An 18,163-nucleotide genomic window follows, 5' to 3' on the forward strand; every position below is an offset into this window, starting at 1 on the left:
CTCCCCCTGCCTCCCAGACTCTCAGCTCTTTGGGGTTCACTCCTGGCCAACAGTCATGACTCCTGGGCATCCCTTCTGCAGGGAGAGGAGGTGGCTGCCACCGCCAAATCCGTCCTCCTGGATCTACTCCTCCATGCCAAGCACATTAGGGGATAATTAAGTAAAAATAGGCCTTCCGACCAGTGTAGCTCATTAAGGCCTAATTAAGTTAATTAGTTCCAGGTGTGGATAGCGCGGCTCAAGTGAGGCAGCGGCTGTTTGCTGTAATTGCATTTTCACAGCAGCAGTGGTAGCAGCGGTAAATGGTGGCGGCAGAGATGGTGGCTTCCTCTGAGGCCTGGAAGCCTGCCAGGGAGTCCAGGAGGCAGCCACTGAACTGGGAGGGGCGTGAAGCAGCCAGGCTGGCCCACGACCACCCGCAGAGAGCAGAAGCTGGAGGTTTAAGGTCAGCCAAGCCCAGAGGCCCCTTCCTCTCAAACAGCCTCTCAAACCTTCTCTTCGACTTGCTTACTCTCTGCATGGAGGTTAGAGGGTTGGGCTTGGGGGTTGTACAAAGCCACCAACAGGCATCCTCCCCTCCAGGTGAGTAGGGTGGGGGCACCGTGCCTCGTCCTTTGAATTCCCCCACACCCATGGTGGTCCGCAGGAAGACTTAGCTGAAAGGGAAGATGTGGCTCAGAGGCAGTGGGTGAGACCTCTAGGATGCCACCTAAATCACCCTCTCCCTTTGGTTTGAAGCCCCAATTACTGTCCTTTTCTGATAGATGTGTATCTCGTTGAGACGCTCCCACTTTGCTGTTCAGGACAGGAGTGGGACCATACAAGACCGGGGTCCCCTGCAAAGGAATGGCTGGCTTGGTCTCCTGCCCCAGACATCTCCTGGGGCCCACTTTTTTTTTTTTTTTTTTGTGTCTTTTGTCTTTTTTGTTGTTGTTGTTGTTGTTATTGTTGCTATTTCTTGGGCCGCTCCCGCAGCATATGGAGGTTCCCAGGCTAGGGGTCCAATCGGAGCTGTAGCCATCGGCCTACGCTAGAGCCACAGCAACGAGGAATCCCAGCCGGGTCTGCAACCTACACCACAGCTCACGGCAACGCCGGATCGTTAACCCACTGAGCAAGGGCAGGGACCGAACCCGCACCCTCATGGTTCCTAGTCGGATTCGTTAACCACTGCGCCACGACAGGAACTCCCCACTTTTTTTTTTTTTTTGCTTCCTAGGACCAAACCCACAGCATATGGAAGTTCTCAGGCTAGGGGTTGAATTGGAGCTGCAGCTGCCAGTCTACAGCCACAGCAACTTGGGACACAACCGTGTCTGCAAGCTACACCACAGCTCAGGGCAATGCTGGATCCTTAACCCACTGAGCAAGGCCAGGGATTAAATCCGCATCCTCATGGATGCTAGATGGGTTCATTACCACTGAGCCACAATGGGAAATCCATCCCTGAGCCCCCTTCTTGCCAGAGCTTCTATACCCATCTGACCCCGAGGACACGCCTGTGTAGGACAGCCCTTCCAGCCCTGGCCACACTCTTTCATTCATCCATTTGGCTGTTGCTTACTGAGCGTCTCCTCTGTGTTAGGCAGCAAGGGTGGGGCTGGGGATGCAAGCCTGGGCGAGACAGATTAGATCCTGCCCCATGGCGCCTTTGGTCCCTCTGAGGAGGCAGACACATTAATAGCCAGGGCCACAGTTTTGTCATGGCTATGGGAGCACAGGCGTGTTTAACCCAGACATGGGAAGAAAGGTGCCTGAGCTTCAGTGAATATGATCTAGGTGAGGAGTGGGCAGGTACCTGGTATGTGCCAGGAGCTAAAGCACCCCTCTCTGGCCAGAGGGCAGCATAAAGTGTCAAGTGGTGAGGAGTGGGGGACGGGTCTGGGAGGACCAAGGGGGCCATGGAGGAATCCAAGCAGGACTGCTGGATAGGGGGAACTAGTAACTGCTGGCTGGTGGCTGGGAAGCCAGGGAGGTGGTAGCTAGGGTCATGGCTGTGGGTGTGGAGAGGAGGGGATAGGGCTGAGGGCTGTTGAGGAGCAGAACAGACAGGGCTTGGTGCACTGGTTGGGTGTGAGGGGTGGGGAAAGAAGAGCTGTCAGTTCCCTTGGGAGAGGCTCTGGGAGTGGGACTGAGCTCTGAAATGTCCCCACAGTGATCAGACAAGGAGGAGGTGGGTGAAGTGCCTGGGATACAAAATTTGGGGTACTTGCTGGCATCTTGTGTTTCTACCTGTGCCCCGTCTGTGGTCCTCTGAAACTTCTCACTAACATATAACCTGGAAAGTAGAAGCCATTCTTGGAGATGGGGCAATGGGGCGGAGGGTGGCGGTTCTGGGCAGTGTGTCTCCCTCCATCCTTCACCCCCTAACTGGGAGGTTCTACCTTTTCTGCACCCTCAAGGGCTGGGGTGGGCTGAGATCCATACCTTAGTGTCTCACATACTCTGGCTAAGGACACGTATCTGGCTTCTCCTTGCATGCCTCTCAGGACAGGGCACTCCCTGCCACCTGGATAGCCCAGTCCCCTGGCTTGGGCCCTTATACAAAATTGTTGATCCTGAACCCAAATGTGCCTTGCTCTGTCTTCTACCTAATAGTGGCCTCAGCTATGCCCTCCTCCCTTTCCCCACCTCTCAGGTTGGTCTGCTGATCCCCCTTCCTAAACTTAACATCTCTGAGCTTCCCCAAGCTGCCCCTCCTCCCACAACACCTCCAGAGCAGTGCCCTCTCCACTTGTGCAACAACCCACTTCCAGTGCATTGTTCCCTCTGCTAGTTAAAATCCCCTCTCCAGAATCGGTACTCCCCAAAGTCCTCGAGCAGGGAGGCTACAGGGCAAAGTTCAGTCCTGGGATCCCCACACAGGTGGATGAAATTCCAGCTCTGGCCCATGATGGGTGGCTATCAGCATGGCAATGTTTTGGAGCACCTGTAAAAGGGGAAACAAAACTTGCCACCACCTTCTAGGGCTGGTGCAAGGATTAAATGACATGATGTATAAACCTCATGACACATACCAGTTCCTCAATAATGCCTTCTTAACCTGTGGCATCAATGAATAACTACAGAGATGGATACTGTCCTCCTCCTGGCCTGGGAAGCCCACTGGTGCAGCCTCAGCCCAGGCCCCGGCACCTACCTTAATGGCCTCAGGTAGTAGACACCACTGCCGCCCCGTCTCACATCTAGCACAGACGAAGAGCTAATCCCAGAGGAAGATGTTCATGGCAAGAGGAAGTGACATTGTCTTGAGATATCTGAGCTGTGTTGAGTTGTGGGGCTGGGGCCCTGCTGTTTTGAATCACTTCTCTGCTCAGTGTTCTCTCTGGCTGCAGGCTCATTCAGGGGACCGGTGGTAGCTGAGAAGGGAGGTGCAGATCCACCCTGACTGAGGTGTCTGCCTGCAGGTGTCTCTGGGGCACATCAACAGACCGTGTCATATCTCTGGGGCTGCCCTGGTGGCAGGAGCCTGTCCTGAGCCTGAGGGTCCTGCAGAGGGAGCCCCAGATCCCATGGAAGGTGGCCGACCCAACAGAGGCTCACTCCAAACTTTCAGGGTTGTGCTGTTTATTGTGGGGGTGCCCAGATGCCTCCCCCACAAGACTGGGGTGGTGAGCTTGGGCCAGGAGACTTGCAGGAGCCCCTCAAAGATCAGAAGAGCCAGCCCAGGAAGGAAGGACAAAAGTCCCTACAGCCTAGTCTCTAAAGCTGTCCTGCTATCCTCCTCCTGTGAGGGCCATCCTGGAGCCATGTGCGCATCCTAGGAACATCCTTTGCTCCTGGTCAGGGTTCCCTGTTGAACATCAGAGTATGTCTCTAGGGGATTCCTGTAGATTGAAACAGCATTCATGCTCTGTAACTCCTGGTAATTTCTGGATTCCTGTGCAAGGGGGAAGAGCGCCGCAGGGGAGGGACCACAGGTGTGAAGGCCCAGAGCAGGGCAGCAGGGTGGACACATGGGAATGTGAAGTCCTCTGGGCAGGCCAGGGTGATACTGGGAGCAGAAGATGTGAAGTGTTTGTGAGATTGGCAAGGAGATGGCTTTGTGCAGAGTGCACCTTCATTCTCACCCCAGCTCTGGCCGGGAGGGCTCCCTGTTACTCTAGCACCCCCATTTATTTTATAGATGGTTCTAGGAGAAGGTACTTGCTAACAGTCACACAGCTGGGGGGGGCCTGGGCCGCCACAGTCTGCTCCCATCCCTGCCAAGTCCTGGTGGCTCTGCTCCTCCCTGTGGGGCTGTCAGGAGGAGGGTCAACTGTGGGCTCAATTTGCCATTTTGTTTAGGAGCCTGATGGCTTGCGGTCCTGGGTCCCCAGTAGGCCTGACTCTGCTTCATGCTCTCTGTGGGGTGATCCAGCATGATCCAGAGCTTGGTGCTGTGCCACAGTTTCCCTAGTTGTACAGGGAAGTTATCAACCTGGTTCAGTCACACTCTTGCCTCTCAGAGCCATATTGCACCAGGAGAGAGAAGTGGCCCATTCACAGGTGGGGAAATGAGGCAGGGGGAGGGAGCAGGAGGGCCTGGGGCCCAGGTAACTCCCAGGCCTGCAGACCCTGCTCTGAGGGTGCAGTCAGCATCCAGGAGGAGAGACTAGAGGGGCTAATGGCTGGCAAAACTCAGCTTTTCCCATTTTCTTTGACCTGCCCTCCAGCTCCCTCTGCCTCGGGTTCACAACTCTACCCCAGCTGAGTGTGTCCGAGGCAAGGCCCCCTTCTCCCCACCCCCCATTTATGGCTTGGTCACAAAAGCTGGACCGTGACCAGACAAAGGGACAGGGATGAAAGTACTGGTTGTCATGGTAACCTGGCGGGTTGCTGGGACCCAGGGGAGGGGCTTGGCCATGTGCCTGAGCCCAGGCATCTGGACGACCTCTGAGCATGAGCCAGGGTGGCCCAGGGGCTCATAGGGATGCCCCTCCTGCTCGGGGCCCACCAGAGCCGGTGAACAATGACAGCCTCACCCCCCACCCCCATGGCAGCACCTGCTCCCCAGGCCTCCCCTGGTGGCCCCATTATCCTGCACCTGCTGCCCTCCCACCACACCTGCTCCTTAGCCCAGGGCGCCCTCCCCAAGGCACTCCCTGCCCATTCCCAGGCCCAGCTGCCTGCTCTGAGGGCCAGCCAGGAGGGGCTGTGGAACCAGGAGGGGTGACAGGGAGGGCCCTGGGCATGTTGCCCAGCTAGCTGTGCCTGATCTGGCCCATGACAAGGCCTCCAATCCAGGACCTCAATTTCCTCACCTGTAAAATGGGAGCAATCATTCCTGCCCTCAGGGCCTCTGAGAGTAAGTTTCCTTCTGCTTGGAAGCAAATCTGAGGCCCCCCCAGAACTGGGTCAGGGTGGACAGCTAGGTTGGAGAGGGAAGTGGGCTGTCCTGAGTCACACTCTCAGGGCCACCTCTATTAGACCACATGGAGCCCTGAATGCTTCCTGCACATTTCAGAATCACAGTTTAGAGGTGGAGTTGACATTTCCAGAGGCCCCTCATGGGTACAGAGGTGTTGGGCAGGGGACCTATCAGTGCCAGTTTCTTGAGTGGCCTGTCAGGAGTATCAGGGAAAGAGGACTCGGGGGCAGGGACACAGGGAGAGTGAAAGCTGCCAGAGAATGGCCCTGGGGATTCCAGGTGCTCCAATAGTCAGTTCAGGTGGGAACACAGAGTTCCTAGGAACTCTCAGCGTCTGGCTTTCTGATACCCTACAACCAGATGCTGGAATGGAGGAGGGACAAGGGGACAGGAGGAGTGGGAAGCTCTGGAAGATGACCCTGTCCTGGAAAGGGAGGGATGCCTGTGGCCACTGGTCTTTGTCTTGTGGCCTACATTCTAGGCTCCCTACAGCCTGCAGGACAGCCCAGGCTCCCATCCTGCTCTGCAGTGACCTTGAGTGAGGCCTCTTCCCTCTGGTTACCTCAGTTTGCTGACATGGAGTGTGGAAGCAGGTTGCCAAGGAGACTGCCAGCTCCAGCTGCCACCCTGGCTGTTTGAACACCCCTAGGCCATTGCCACTAATTACAGAGGGCCCCACCTCTCTGTTACTGAGGAACTTCCTCTCTTGAACAAACCATCCTTACTGACCTGTCCAGTTGCTTACACACTTCCTCCCAAGGTCTGGCAAGGGCAAAGCTTTTGCCAAGAATGGAAGTATTTAGGGTAGGGTAACAGTCTGGTGTCCCTCAGACCATTCTGTACAGGGGGCCCAGGTACAGGGCTGGGCCAGATTTGTGTTTCCCAATGTGCGGATGGGAAAACTGAGGCCTGGCAAGAGAAGAGACTTGCCTGGTGAGTTAGCAGCAGAACCCAGGCCTCCTGATCTTATCATAGATGTTTCTAGAAGTGGACTACAGGTCAGAATGGCAGTCTGGTCCCCAGACTCAGCAAACTCAGGCTACCCAGAAGGGCAGGGTGGGAGTACTTGGTGGGTCATGGGGCTGAGATGATGAGGCCACTCACTGCCATGAGATCGCTCAGTCGATGCTGACTGTGTTGCTTGGAGCTGAGGGGAAAACAGAGGCATGCAGAGCCTAATTATGATAAACGGCTCTCCACAGCTCTTTGGACCCCTTAGGGCCTGGAGTTTTGGGCCAGGCAGATAGGGGCTGGTGGAGACCCCCTCCTGGCCACTGCTCCTTGTGAGCAGAACCCCAGCATCCTGGACTCTGGAGTGGTCTGGAATTACAGGTCAGAGGAAGCAGGGAGGCTGGGGAAGATGGTGTGAAGTGTGGTCATGGGCAGCTGGGTGACAGTTGGCTACTGTCTTCAGAGTAATGGCCTGATGTGGGTTGTTCTGTCTCCTAGTCATTTCCTTGTGTCCTTCCAGGATAGATGGAGCTGGCAGAATTGCTGGGAAAAGTAGCACCCTGGTCCCCACCACTCAAGCTCACCTTTTGGTTGGGGGATATAATAGTGGCCATTACATGGTTGCCTACGAGGTGGTACTGGCTCTAGTCCCCTGAGGAGGCTGTGAGTGTATTCTGTGGGCTGAGGCAATCAGGGAGGGCTTCTTGAGGAGGTGTATCCCAACATGAGAAGAGAAGTGGCAAACAACAACAACAACAATAACAACAACAAAAAACAAAAGGAGGAGATTCCATCTGGGAAGCTCCGTATGAATTCATGGGGGAGTGGATTTGGACTGGGGGCTGGGATGAGGGCTGAGCATTCATGGCTGACTGGTCCTCAATCCTCCAGTCCCCCAGGAACTCCTTTCCACTCCTTCTCCTCCCGGCTCTGGGCTTTCAGGGTCTTGTCTTTCAAACTGACCATGTGGATGAAAGGAGAGTTAATTTGTCTCCATTTTTATTCATCAGAGAAAATACTGGTCAGAGCTGCTGAGGCCAGCTGGCCAATGGCAGAGAGGGGAGGGTCCGTGGAGGCCTGGGGGGAAGGTGAGCCTCGGTGCTGGCCCAGCCCTCCCTCTCATACCCTCCATGCCTGTGACTGCTTTCTCATGGCAGCAGCTCAGAGCTACTGGACTAACAAACCACAGGGAATTCCTGGGGCCCAAGAGGCTGGCAGGGTTGGGGGAAGGAGGAGAGTGGGGAGCTCCAGCTACCTGGTCTGGATGCCTGTCATCTTTCGTTCCAGCTGGCTGGCTGGCTATATGAAGGGACTATTCTGCCACCCATTTACAAAGGGCATTCATGTCTGCAGCTAGAGAAGCCCTCCTTGCAGCCTCAGTACTGCCAGCAAGAAGCACAGGGGAGGGGGCCCAGGCCTGCCATGCCCCTCAGGCCCCTTGCCCAAAGGCATGGGCCTGGGCGAGGGCACACTTAGCAGCCTGTCTGTGCAAGCCCTGAGCTTCCAGCCCACCAGAGATGGATAGAGAGCCTCACTCACCCACCCTTAAACTCTTTCAGGAACCCAGTCTCTCCCTATTTCAACGAGAGCGAGGCTGAGCTCCTTTCCGGCACATATGGGGCAAAAGACTGTCCTCCCACCACAGGAGGGGCAGGAGCCCAGTGTGGGGTCCATGGCTCAGCTCCTTGTTCCTCTCCCAGGGAACTGGTAGACTTGGTGGCCTTTGGGGCAGGGCAGGAAGACCAGAGCCTGAACCCATGCCTAACCACTGGAAAAGATGGCATTTGAGGCTGGGCCCTTGAGATCCAGGAGTTACAGAGTTCCCATTGTAGCTCAACAGGTTATGAATCTGACTAGTATCCCCAAGGATGCAATTTCAATCCCTGGCTTTGCTCAGTGGGTTAAGGAGCCGGTGTTGCCGTGAACTGTGGTGTAGGCCAGCAGCTACAGCTCCAATTTGACCCCTAGCCTGGGAACCTCTGTATGCCTCAGGTGCATCCCTAAAAAGAAAAAAAAAAATTGGGCATTTACATAATGATCATCAGGTCCTACCATGCCCCCCAGCCCCCACAGTACAAGCCAGTCTTACTAATCCTTAGTTTTTCCCTTCTAGGAAATGGGGCCAGTTCTCAGAAGGGGTTCTCAGGGTGAGGGATGGTTTTTACATTTTTTACATTTTCTTTTGGTTTGTAACCCACCTCTTTTTCTTATAGAAAAAATGGAAAGACTAGTAAATACAGTGGGCATCTGTAAACTTTTAGATTTTCCAATTGTTGCTATCAGGCTACTTTGGCTTTATTTCTTCTCTCTATATAGTTATACATAAATTTTGCCAAATTATGTGATAGGAAGACATCTTATCTTTTGCCCTTAAGTTCTTTAGCTCACATCAGCTAAGACAAAGACAGTCTCCTATATAACCATAATATCATTATCACATCTGAGAAAATTAACAAGAATTCAGCATCCAGGACAGGAAGGAGGATCCAAGCCTGATCCCATGCCAGATTTTAGAGCAGATGGGCACGCACGCCATCCACTGCCCATCCGGAGGAGGGCTGAGGAGGAGCTGCAGATGTGTGTGTGTCTCCTGGATCACAGAAGTGACTCTACAGTGACCCGACCATCGGTCTGGTAGCTGGGACTTAAAGACAAACTTTCCCCAATTATTCTCATATTATCGACATCATTTTATCTTTTTTTTTTTCTTTTTTTCTTTTAACTAGGATTCAATAAAAATTGCCGCACTTTGAAAACAGCACTGGGCTGTTTTGTCTCAGTCCCTAGTATAGTGTGGGAGGGGAGGTGGGTAATGGAGCTCCGATTTGAGAGCCTAAAGAGTTGACACTATCCCCGCCCACCCGCAACCCGCCCACAACCCGCCCAGGAAGCGGCCCAACCCTGGTACTGGAAGCCTTGAGTCGGGCGGGAGGAACCAAGTCCGGGCTTGTGTAGGGGAGACCGGCGAGGGACTGTAGAGGTTCACTGCCGGAAGTTGCCTCTAGCCTTGCCAGATGGTCCCGCCCCTTAGCAACCGGCCCAGCGTCTCACCCTAGAGACGGGCCTCCAGATCCACATCTTGTGGTGGAGCCGGTAGGTCGGTAGGGGTAAGTCAGTAAGTCGGTGAGCCCAAGGGATGGTGGGGCGAACGCCTTCAGGTGGACCTTGTTAAGGCTCAGAGAGCGAGTGCACGGGAAAGAGGACGCCCTCCTGGCCCAGGGTCCATATCCCTGTCCACTAACCTTTGTGCCCTTTCTCCACCTTGACAGGTGGGAAGGGAGTGGAGTGCACTTTTAAATAATTTTGCAGGGAGTTCCCGTCGTGGCTCGGTGGTTAATGAAATCTGACTAGGAACCATGCGGTTGCGGGTTTGATCCCTGGCCTTGCTCAGCAGGTTAAGGATCCTGCGTTGCTGTGGCTCTGGCGTGCTCTGATTCCCTAACCTGGGAACCTCCATATGCCACGGGAGCAGCCCAATAAATGGCAAAAAGACAAAAAAGAAAAAAAAAAACCAACTTTGCAGATAAGTCCTGTTTTTTTGTTTGTTTGTTTCTTTGTTTTGCCACACCCCTATGCTGAGAATGTAGCTTTCTCCCCTGCCTGTGGGAGGACCAAGCAGGGAGAGCCATGATTCTAATCCTCCTCAGCCTCGAAGTCCCCATCTGCTCCGCCATCTTGATCCTTCTCTCTCTTCCCCATCTGTAAATGGGCAGGGTACTGCTGCACCTGTCTCACAGGGGTTACGGAGATCAACTTCCTTTTTTTTGCTTACCTCATTCATTCACTCGCACAGTCATTTGCCAAATGTTTTCTAGGCATGTACCATTGCCAAACCCATGCCAGTCCCCTGCTAAGTATTGAGATTCCAGAGATCATTGTCACTTGAAAATGGTTGCATCTGCAGCCTTTGCGCCCAGTTGTGCCTGATGTGCACATATAATATGTGCTCACTGGAGGGAGCGTGAGAACACGCTCAGACAGCTGTGGGAACATAGAGGAGGTCACATCAGGTGATTGCTCCAAAAAGGTGGAGAGAACCCCAAGCCTGTGGGGGTTATTGTCACCAAGTATTGTTTGCCACATAGCCCCAACAAGGGCAGAGACTTCCAAGATTTCTTAAGCCACAGATCCATTTGTCAAATGAGACCTTACACAGAACCCTAATATGTGAAATAGGTAAAGGTTCAGGGTCTTCATTGAATCAGGGGTGGACACTCACCTTGCAGAACCTCAGGGCTCCTTGGCCCACTGTTGAGAATTACTGTTGTGGTGCTAAGGACATAGACCTTTGGGTCAGCCAGAGGTGGAGACCTTAGTTTCCATTCTGGTTCTGCCAGTTCTTGGCTGTGTGTCTTTTCTGAGTTTCTTGACTCCTGGACTTTAGTTTCCTTGGTTGTGGATTGGTGATTCTAGTAGTACCAGTTTTGAGGATCATATACTCCTGGTCATCTGTGTCCATCTAGCCCAGTGCCTTTTGCCCCCAGCAACACTGCAGTTTCCTGGATGCTTCTCCATCTGTAATCTCTGCCGGTCTTATAACACACCAGGAAATAGCCAAGCATATTCAAGCCCATCTGAGAGCCCTGGAGACCAGGGAATGGAATGGCTTCTTGTGGGGCTGGGGGCTGGTCTCTCCAAGACCTGTTCTTTCTGTTTGGTGATTTTCTTTAAAGATGAAGCAGACATCTGTGGGATGGCTGCCACAATGGGGCTGAGCCCCAGTTGGTCCTTTGTCTTTTAGGGTGCTCTGGGAAGTGACTGTCAGACAGGTGGGCCAGGTTCAGCATCATTTTCAGCACCTGCCCTGGGAGGCAGATGGCCACTAGGGAGTAGATTCAGGGAGCAGAGTTCTGGTGGAATGTGCTTGACTGGCTGGAAGCTGGTCAGCCTTTGGCCTGAGAGCATGGGACTTCCTGTCGGATTCCATCTGTGCTTCATACTTTCAAGCACTCTTGCCAGCTCACTACCCCTTTCTTAGAAATGGACTCAGAAGATGCAGGCTGCTTCAGTACTGCTTGGGTAGCTTTGCCACAGGCAGTCCTGCTGCCTACCCACCCTTCAGGTCAGACCAGGCAAGATTTCCCTGCTGTGATCCAACAGAGCCTGAACTGGCCAGTCCCACCACATGGCTAAAATGGAGATAATGGAGAACAGAACACTCAGCTAAAAGAGCAGCCTGTACCACAGCTCCTGGCTGCTTTGTCCCAGTGTGTGTGGTGGGGATGGAAGGTGGGGCTGGGGAGAGAATGGGACAGAGCAGGGAGGGAGCCTTGCTTGGGCCAGGCCTCTATTTCCTTTTGTCAAGTAAGATGGTATTGAGGTAATTTTAGACTGACTCCCCCCACCCCCCTTTTTTTTGTAAGGCTGCACCTGTGATATATGGAAGTTCCCAGGCTTCCTGGGGTTGAATTGGAGCTGCACCTGCTGGCCTATGCAACAGCCACAACAACACTGGATCTGAGCCACATCTGTGGCCCATGACACAGCTTGTGGCAATGCTGGATCCTTAACCCACTGAGTGAGGCCAGGGATTGAACTCACATTCTCATGGATACTAGTCAGTTTCTTAACCTGCTGAGCCACAAAGGGAACTCCAGACTGACTCCCTTTTAATTTTTGCACCGGCATTGCATGCAAACCTCTTCATCCTCATAACCTTGTCCAATTTCTTATAATGCTCCCCCGACCAAAGGTTTCCCCCAGTGATGCATTTGGAGGCAGTCAAAAACAGCAGTGGTTTGGCAAGGGATTGCTTGCCCGGCAATAATGACCCTGCAAACCCTTGTCCTTGGGATGTACATGCAATCCAGTGGTGCATCTGCTGTTCCCTTTGGGGAGACAGGGGGGTGTAGTTTCATCAGCTGGTCTAAGAGAGGCAGGGTGGATGAATATCTTTCTGTTGCTGGCAGAGAGATCCGTGGGCCAACAGGTCAGGGTCCCTCTGGGGAGGCGATTTAGTCCCCTAGGTCTTGGGGTGGGTAGGAGAGATGGGCATGGGTGGGGGATGCAGGGCCCTGCGCTGGGGAATCAGGGCAGTCTGGCAAGACTGAGTGGGGGGAGGGCACTGAGGCTGCCTCTGGCTGAAAGTTATTTTGGGGAAAACCAAGCAGGGCCCTTTACTGAGTGAGCAAGCTCTGGGTCTCTCTCCTTACTCCTTTTGTGAGAAGCCAGGCCTTGCTGTCTAACGTGGGGGAGAGGGCTCAGAAACAGAGTACAGAGGATGCGCTGGGGTGGGTGTGTCTGTAGAGCATTCAGCGCCTGACTCTGGGGTCTCATTTCTCACATGCAACATCCAGGGAAGGCCATGCTGTCTCCTGGGAGGAACCTTCCTGCACTGTGTATCTGTCTAGGAGAGCACTTCCTCCCTCTGTTATCCACATGGGGGGCTGGAGCTTGTGGGGTGGCAGACTAGGCATCCCTGTATCCTGGTGGCTCTGGGAACTGAGCAGAGGCTGGCAAGAGCCCAGTGACACCAGTATCTCCTCCTAGGACCTCTGGCTCAGACATCACTGAGAAGCATCATGGAACGGCCTAACAGAGAAGGCTACAGCCCAGGAAAGACCCCTCAGGGCCCAGAGTGCAGCGGTATTCTTGCAGGCCAAGAGTGCAATCTGAGAGACCTAGAGCATAAACTGGGGAAGATCTTTCTGGGACCGGAATCTGGGTCAGAGAAGCTTCCTCTAAGCCCTGATCCTAAGACCCCACCTTTACCCCTGCCTCTGGCCACACCCATACCCTCAGACTTGGGGCAGCCCCGGAAGTTGCCCTTGACAGGCACTGATAAGAAGTACCCCGTGATGAAGCAGCGTGGGTTCTACTCTGACATTCTCAGCCCTGGAAGCTTGGATAAACTTGGGGTGAGTGTGACAGCCATACCCTACCAAGCCTGACCATTCCTTGTGGATTCCATTTGAATTTCCTTTCATCTGTCCAACTGTGTCCATCCATCCATCCATGTTCACTTATCCCTTTGTCCATCCATCTGTCAATCTAGCATTTTTCCATCTGCCCATCCTTCTGACCATCCATCTCTGTCCATGCATTCAACAATTCATTACTGAGCACCTGCTGTGTGACAGGCCCTGGGCTAAGCCTGCTGACAGTGAGGATGAGACATGCATATCCCTATTGTCATGGGGCAGTGGCTTTGGTGGGGAATCCCCTCCCCCCACCAGCTCTGGATGGGGAAGGAGTCCTTGGACAAGGGGGTGTACTGCTGAGATCCACGAGATGGCTGTGAGTTTGCCGTGTGAGATTGGGGCTGGAGGGAGTGTTCTGGGTAGGGAGAACAGAAGGTACAAACACTTGAGGCCCCTGACAGAGGTCATGGCTGATGTGGAAGAAGAAGGTAGAAATATGAGGGGAGAGATGGAGGGTGGGGGAGGATGGAGAAGGGGGGCATTCAAAGAGCCACAAAGGTCCTGGACAGCCTTAGGAAGGTTTTAGGCAGGGGAGGGGCCAAGAGAGATAGGGTGAGGATCCACTCTTACCCACTACATTGGGGGTACCAGAGTGCCCTTGGCAGTGGAAGAAGACACAGAGACACTTGCTGGCCTTACCATACCTGCCTTGTGGCTCAGCCCCTGGATGCACACCATGGGTATTCTCAGAGTGAGGAGGGGAGCTGTGCATGACCAGAATGGGGTCAGGCCAGAGTCATCCAGATGACCACAGTTGGTCACCTGCTGTGGCCTTTGAATGAGGAATTGCACAAATTCTTCTTCCCTGATCCTTCCCTGTCCCTGGGCCCCTGTGGTGCTTCCCGGTGGCCTTGGGGGCCTTTCCAGGTCCTTCCTGTCCTTGAGATGTTTACGCTCCCTCAGGGCTCTGGGGTTTGGTTTCAGGAAGTGTGTCGCGGCCCCTGCATGACCCAGGACCTCCTGCGGCAGGCTGACCTTGACAAGTTTACCCCAAAAGGTCAGTACCCAGGAGGGCTGAGTGGGTGGAAGCCTTTAGAGGCAGGGCCTCTGGCTTTAGGGAGATTGTCTTCTCTAAGTTGAGGGTCTCAGTTTCCTCAGCTATAAAATGGGAATAACAGGAGACAAGGTGCTGTGCAAGGGCCCAGCTCACGGTGAGTGCTCAGTGAAGCATAGCTGCCCGATCGTTACTCTTGGCAGAGTGGATGTGACAAGGGCACTGTGGTGCTCTGGGGCTGAAGGCCAGGGCCTCAGTTCCCTCAGCTTGGCTGGGGACAGTAGGGCATTGACATGAGTGTTTTCAGCCTCCCCTGGAATGTGCGCTTGTTGGAGGGCAGGACAGTATCTGAGTTGTAACCCAGCCCAGGCTGCAGCATCTAGAACTGCGTGCCCCAGAGATCTTTGCAGAAGATGGGAAGGGGCAACTTCTCCCAGGCTCCGTGATGAGTCTTGGAAGGTCTGGGCAAGTCTTCAGGGCTTGGGGCAGTCTGCAGTGGCAGAGGGGAGGGAGGAGTGGCTCCAGGAGAGACAGTGAGCTGGATGGGGCCATCCTGGCTGGCTGGCAGACAGGATGCCCCCTTCCATGGGGCACAGGTGCTCTATGGTCCCATCTGTCTTCTCTTCCACTCTACCCCTGGGAGAGCCCTGGCCCTGTGCTGGCACTGTCCAGATTAGTCTTTTGGGGGCCTGTGTGCATCTTGGGGGTGTGTGAATCCCTAAAAGCAGCACAGGAAACATCACATTTACGTGCATTTGTGCAGTGAGGGGCCAGCCTATTGTGGGTAACAGTTTCACAAGTATTTATAGCTCAGAAGGTCTGTGGTTACAAGTCACAGATAAGGGCTGTGTTGGAGCTGGGAATGGTGCCCCTACTATGGAGGGTGGGGTGGGATGGTCAGCAGCTGTACAGCCCCACCTGCATGAAGAGAAGGATGGTCAGCAGCTGTATAGGCCCACCTGCATGAGGAAAAGTAGCCCCAAAGGGCCACAGGGTGATGACAGTCAGGGTTCTTGGCAGAAAGCTAACCAGAGGCCTGGGCTCATGGGCCAGCAGGGTTGGGAGCCCTGCTTTGCTGTCCTCACTCTCACTCCTTCTTGGCTCCTGAAATGCAGGCCCAGGCCCAGAATTTCATAGTCCTGAGTGTGGAATGTGTTAAGGACCCAGAGGCTCAAGGGCAGATGGATGATTAGGGATCTGAAAACTGCCTTCTGGGTCAGGCCTTTTTGGTAGTACCTGACAGCTCTAGTAAGAGAGCTAGCTTAGCTGAAGGTGGATGGCTTCTGCTGAACCTCTGGAAGCTTCTGTAGAGCCCCAGTGGGTACCCCTAAAGTGGGCTGTCCTGTGGTGGGACTGCATCTTGACTCCAGAGATGTGAGGCCCATGGAGCGGGTCACTAGGGCCTCTCAGGGAAGGGGGTTGGGGGCTGTCACTGAGCTGTTTAGAGCCTGCTCAGGCTCTGGGAAATGTGTCTCATCTCCTAAAGCATTTTCCTGCACCCCCTTCCTGCTTCTATGGTCTTGGTTTGCCTGGGACTTTCCTAAGTCCTGAGAAGCTGGAATGTCACCCTATCAGGATGTCTTTCCCCACATCTCCTCTGTCCTCCGTCCTGGAATGGAGGCCTGTTTGAGGGGGTGGCCCTTCTGTGACTTGAGGGCCCCATGGGGGCAGGGTGGAAATGCCAGCCATTCCTATAGTATCCAGAATGTCTTGAGTCTGAAAACAATCCCAGTGAGTGAATAGCATTCAGACTCTGAGATGCTTGGGAGAGCTTCTGGGGTAGGGGTTGGTAGAAACCCATCCCAGACATGCAGGGAGCTACCACTTTGCCTTCCTGTCCAGCTGTCATCCTTGATGGTAGTTGAATTTAGCATCTGGCTTGAGCAAAGGCCACTGGCACCAGGGTTGTGGGCAGCACATAGGGGAATGGCTGAGCATGCTGGTTCTGGGCAGGAAGAGCAGGACCAAAACAGACCTTCTAGAGGCCATTGTTCTCCAAACTCAAGATCCCTTGGGTGCCTGGTCTATACCTGGCTTCTCCTGCCACTGCCTGGCCACAGGCTAACTCTGAGCTTTCCATGCCCTAAAGTGTGCACACCTGGTACCTGCCTAGTTCTGTGTCTAGTGGTTGTTGGGCTCCAGTCTGAGACCCTGCAGCTCCTGCTCCTGCCCCTGCCTGCAGTGAGAACCTTTGAGGTTCCAGAGGACTTTGAAGAGTGCCTGGAGCATCAGCGCTTTGGGTCCACCACCAAGCTGCTCACCCAGACTGACTTCCCGCTGCAGGCCTATGAGCCTAAGGTGCAGGTGCCCTTCATGGTGCTGCCGGGCCAGTGCCCTCGCAAGATTGAGATCGAGAGGTATGGCTGGGGGTGCTGTGGGAGGGCCTGTCCTCTGGGAGGTGGTGTCCGCCTCAGCTCGGGGAGTGAGGGACATTAGGAAACTAGTGACCATTCTCATGGCAGAGGTTACTAAGATGGGTCTTGTGCAAGCATTCAAATAAAATCTTCTAGGAGTTCCCATTGTGGTGCAGCAGAAACGAATCTGACTAGGAACCATAGGTTGCAGATTCCATCCCTGGCCTTGCTCGGTGGATAAGGATCCGGTGTTGCTGTGAGCTGTGTGTAGGTTGGCAGATGCAGACAAGTTTCGGATCTTGCGTTGCTGTGGCTCTTGTGTAGGTCGGCAGCTACAGCTCTGATTTGACCCCTAGCCTGGGAACCTCCATATACCATGAGTGAGGCCCTAAAAAAAAAAGCAAATGAAATCGTCTAGACTTTTGGTTTGTTTCTTTTCTTTTCTTTTCTTTTCTTTTTTTTTTTCTTTTTTGTCTTTTTAGGGCCACACCTGCCGCTTATGGAAGTTCCTAGGCTAGGGGTCAAATCGGAGCTGCCGCTGCCAGATCTGAAGCCACATCTGCGACCTACACTGCAGCTTCTGATAACATCGGATCTTTTAACCCACTGAACAAGGCCAGGGACTGAACCTGCATTCTCATGTATACTAGTTGGATTCTTAACCTGTCGAGCCATGACAGGAGCTCCTCTTTTTTTTTTGGCCACACTCACGGCATATGGAAGTTCTCAGGTCAGGGATCAGGCTCATGCCACAGCAGTGACCTCATCTGCCACAGTGATGATGCCAGATCCTGAACCTGCTGTGCCACAAGCAAACTCCTAGCCCTTTGGTTTCTTAATAGAAACAAAATGCTTTCCTTGCTATGCAATCGGGTCAGGTGGCGTTTAAGGCAATGTGGTAGAGCTGCCAGGCAGGATAGAAGGGCAATTGGGGTGCAGGACACCAGGACACCATTTCCTGATAAGTCCCAGAGGAGTAGAAGGCTCTGGAGGGGTCCCTGGGCCACACTGCTAGCACCTCAACTCTGTGGGCCCTTGCTGACCCTCATGAAGCCACCTCACATGAGCTGAGCTGTCATGAGATCCTCTTGTCTCCCTTGGCCAGGAGGAAGCGGCTATACCTGAGCCTGGATATCGAGCAGTTGCTGGCCAGTGAGGGCATCAACTCCAACAAGCTCATGCCCAGGCACCCAGACCCCCACCACCCCCAGACGATCGAGCAGGGTCATGACCCACTCTTCCCCATCTATCTCCCACTGAAGGTGAGTCCAAGTTCCACGGAGGGCTGGTGGTCGCAGATCCCAGCTGAGGGGTCAAACTCAAAAGGGGATCCCACGGCAATCATAAGCACTCACTTGTCAAACAGGACGACTGTGTAATCAGAGTGCTGCCCCTGCTCCTTGGGATTTGAGCATCCTAGGCTGGGGCAGGAGCCCCAGGACCCTTGGTATGCTAATTCTTGACTTCTTCCCTGGGAGCCTGGGAAGCCTGTGTACATGATCTCTGTCCCCACCCCACCCACGACATGAAGAAGCAGCCTATTTAGTCTGTGGAGTAGTGTGCATTTCTTCCTGACTGTGGGCTCTGGGGTCAC

General features: G+C 53.9%; 1 protein-coding gene across 2 annotated transcripts in view; it reads left to right on the forward strand.

The window, feature by feature from the left end:
• DNAH1 (dynein axonemal heavy chain 1) overlaps positions 1,343-18,163 on the forward strand; it is an 88,994-nt gene continuing 72,173 nt past the window's right edge. The window contains exons 1-5 of one of the 2 annotated variants that reach the window (XM_021068886.1): positions 1,343-9,408; positions 12,791-13,158; positions 14,125-14,218; positions 16,305-16,572; positions 17,675-17,831. In XM_021068886.1, coding sequence (XP_020924545.1) covers positions 12,823-13,158; positions 14,125-14,218; positions 16,305-16,572; positions 17,675-17,831 — 855 coding nt within the window. In that variant the 5' untranslated portion in view covers positions 1,343-9,408; positions 12,791-12,822. Of the gene's footprint in view, positions 9,409-12,790; positions 13,159-14,124; positions 14,219-16,304; positions 16,573-17,674; positions 17,832-18,163 lie in introns of those variants that run through there. The other variant, XM_021068887.1, reaches the window with a different exon arrangement.

This window comes from Sus scrofa, chromosome 13 (assembly GCF_000003025.6).
Source record: "Sus scrofa isolate TJ Tabasco breed Duroc chromosome 13, Sscrofa11.1, whole genome shotgun sequence".
Lineage (NCBI taxonomy): Eukaryota > Metazoa > Chordata > Mammalia > Artiodactyla > Suidae > Sus > Sus scrofa.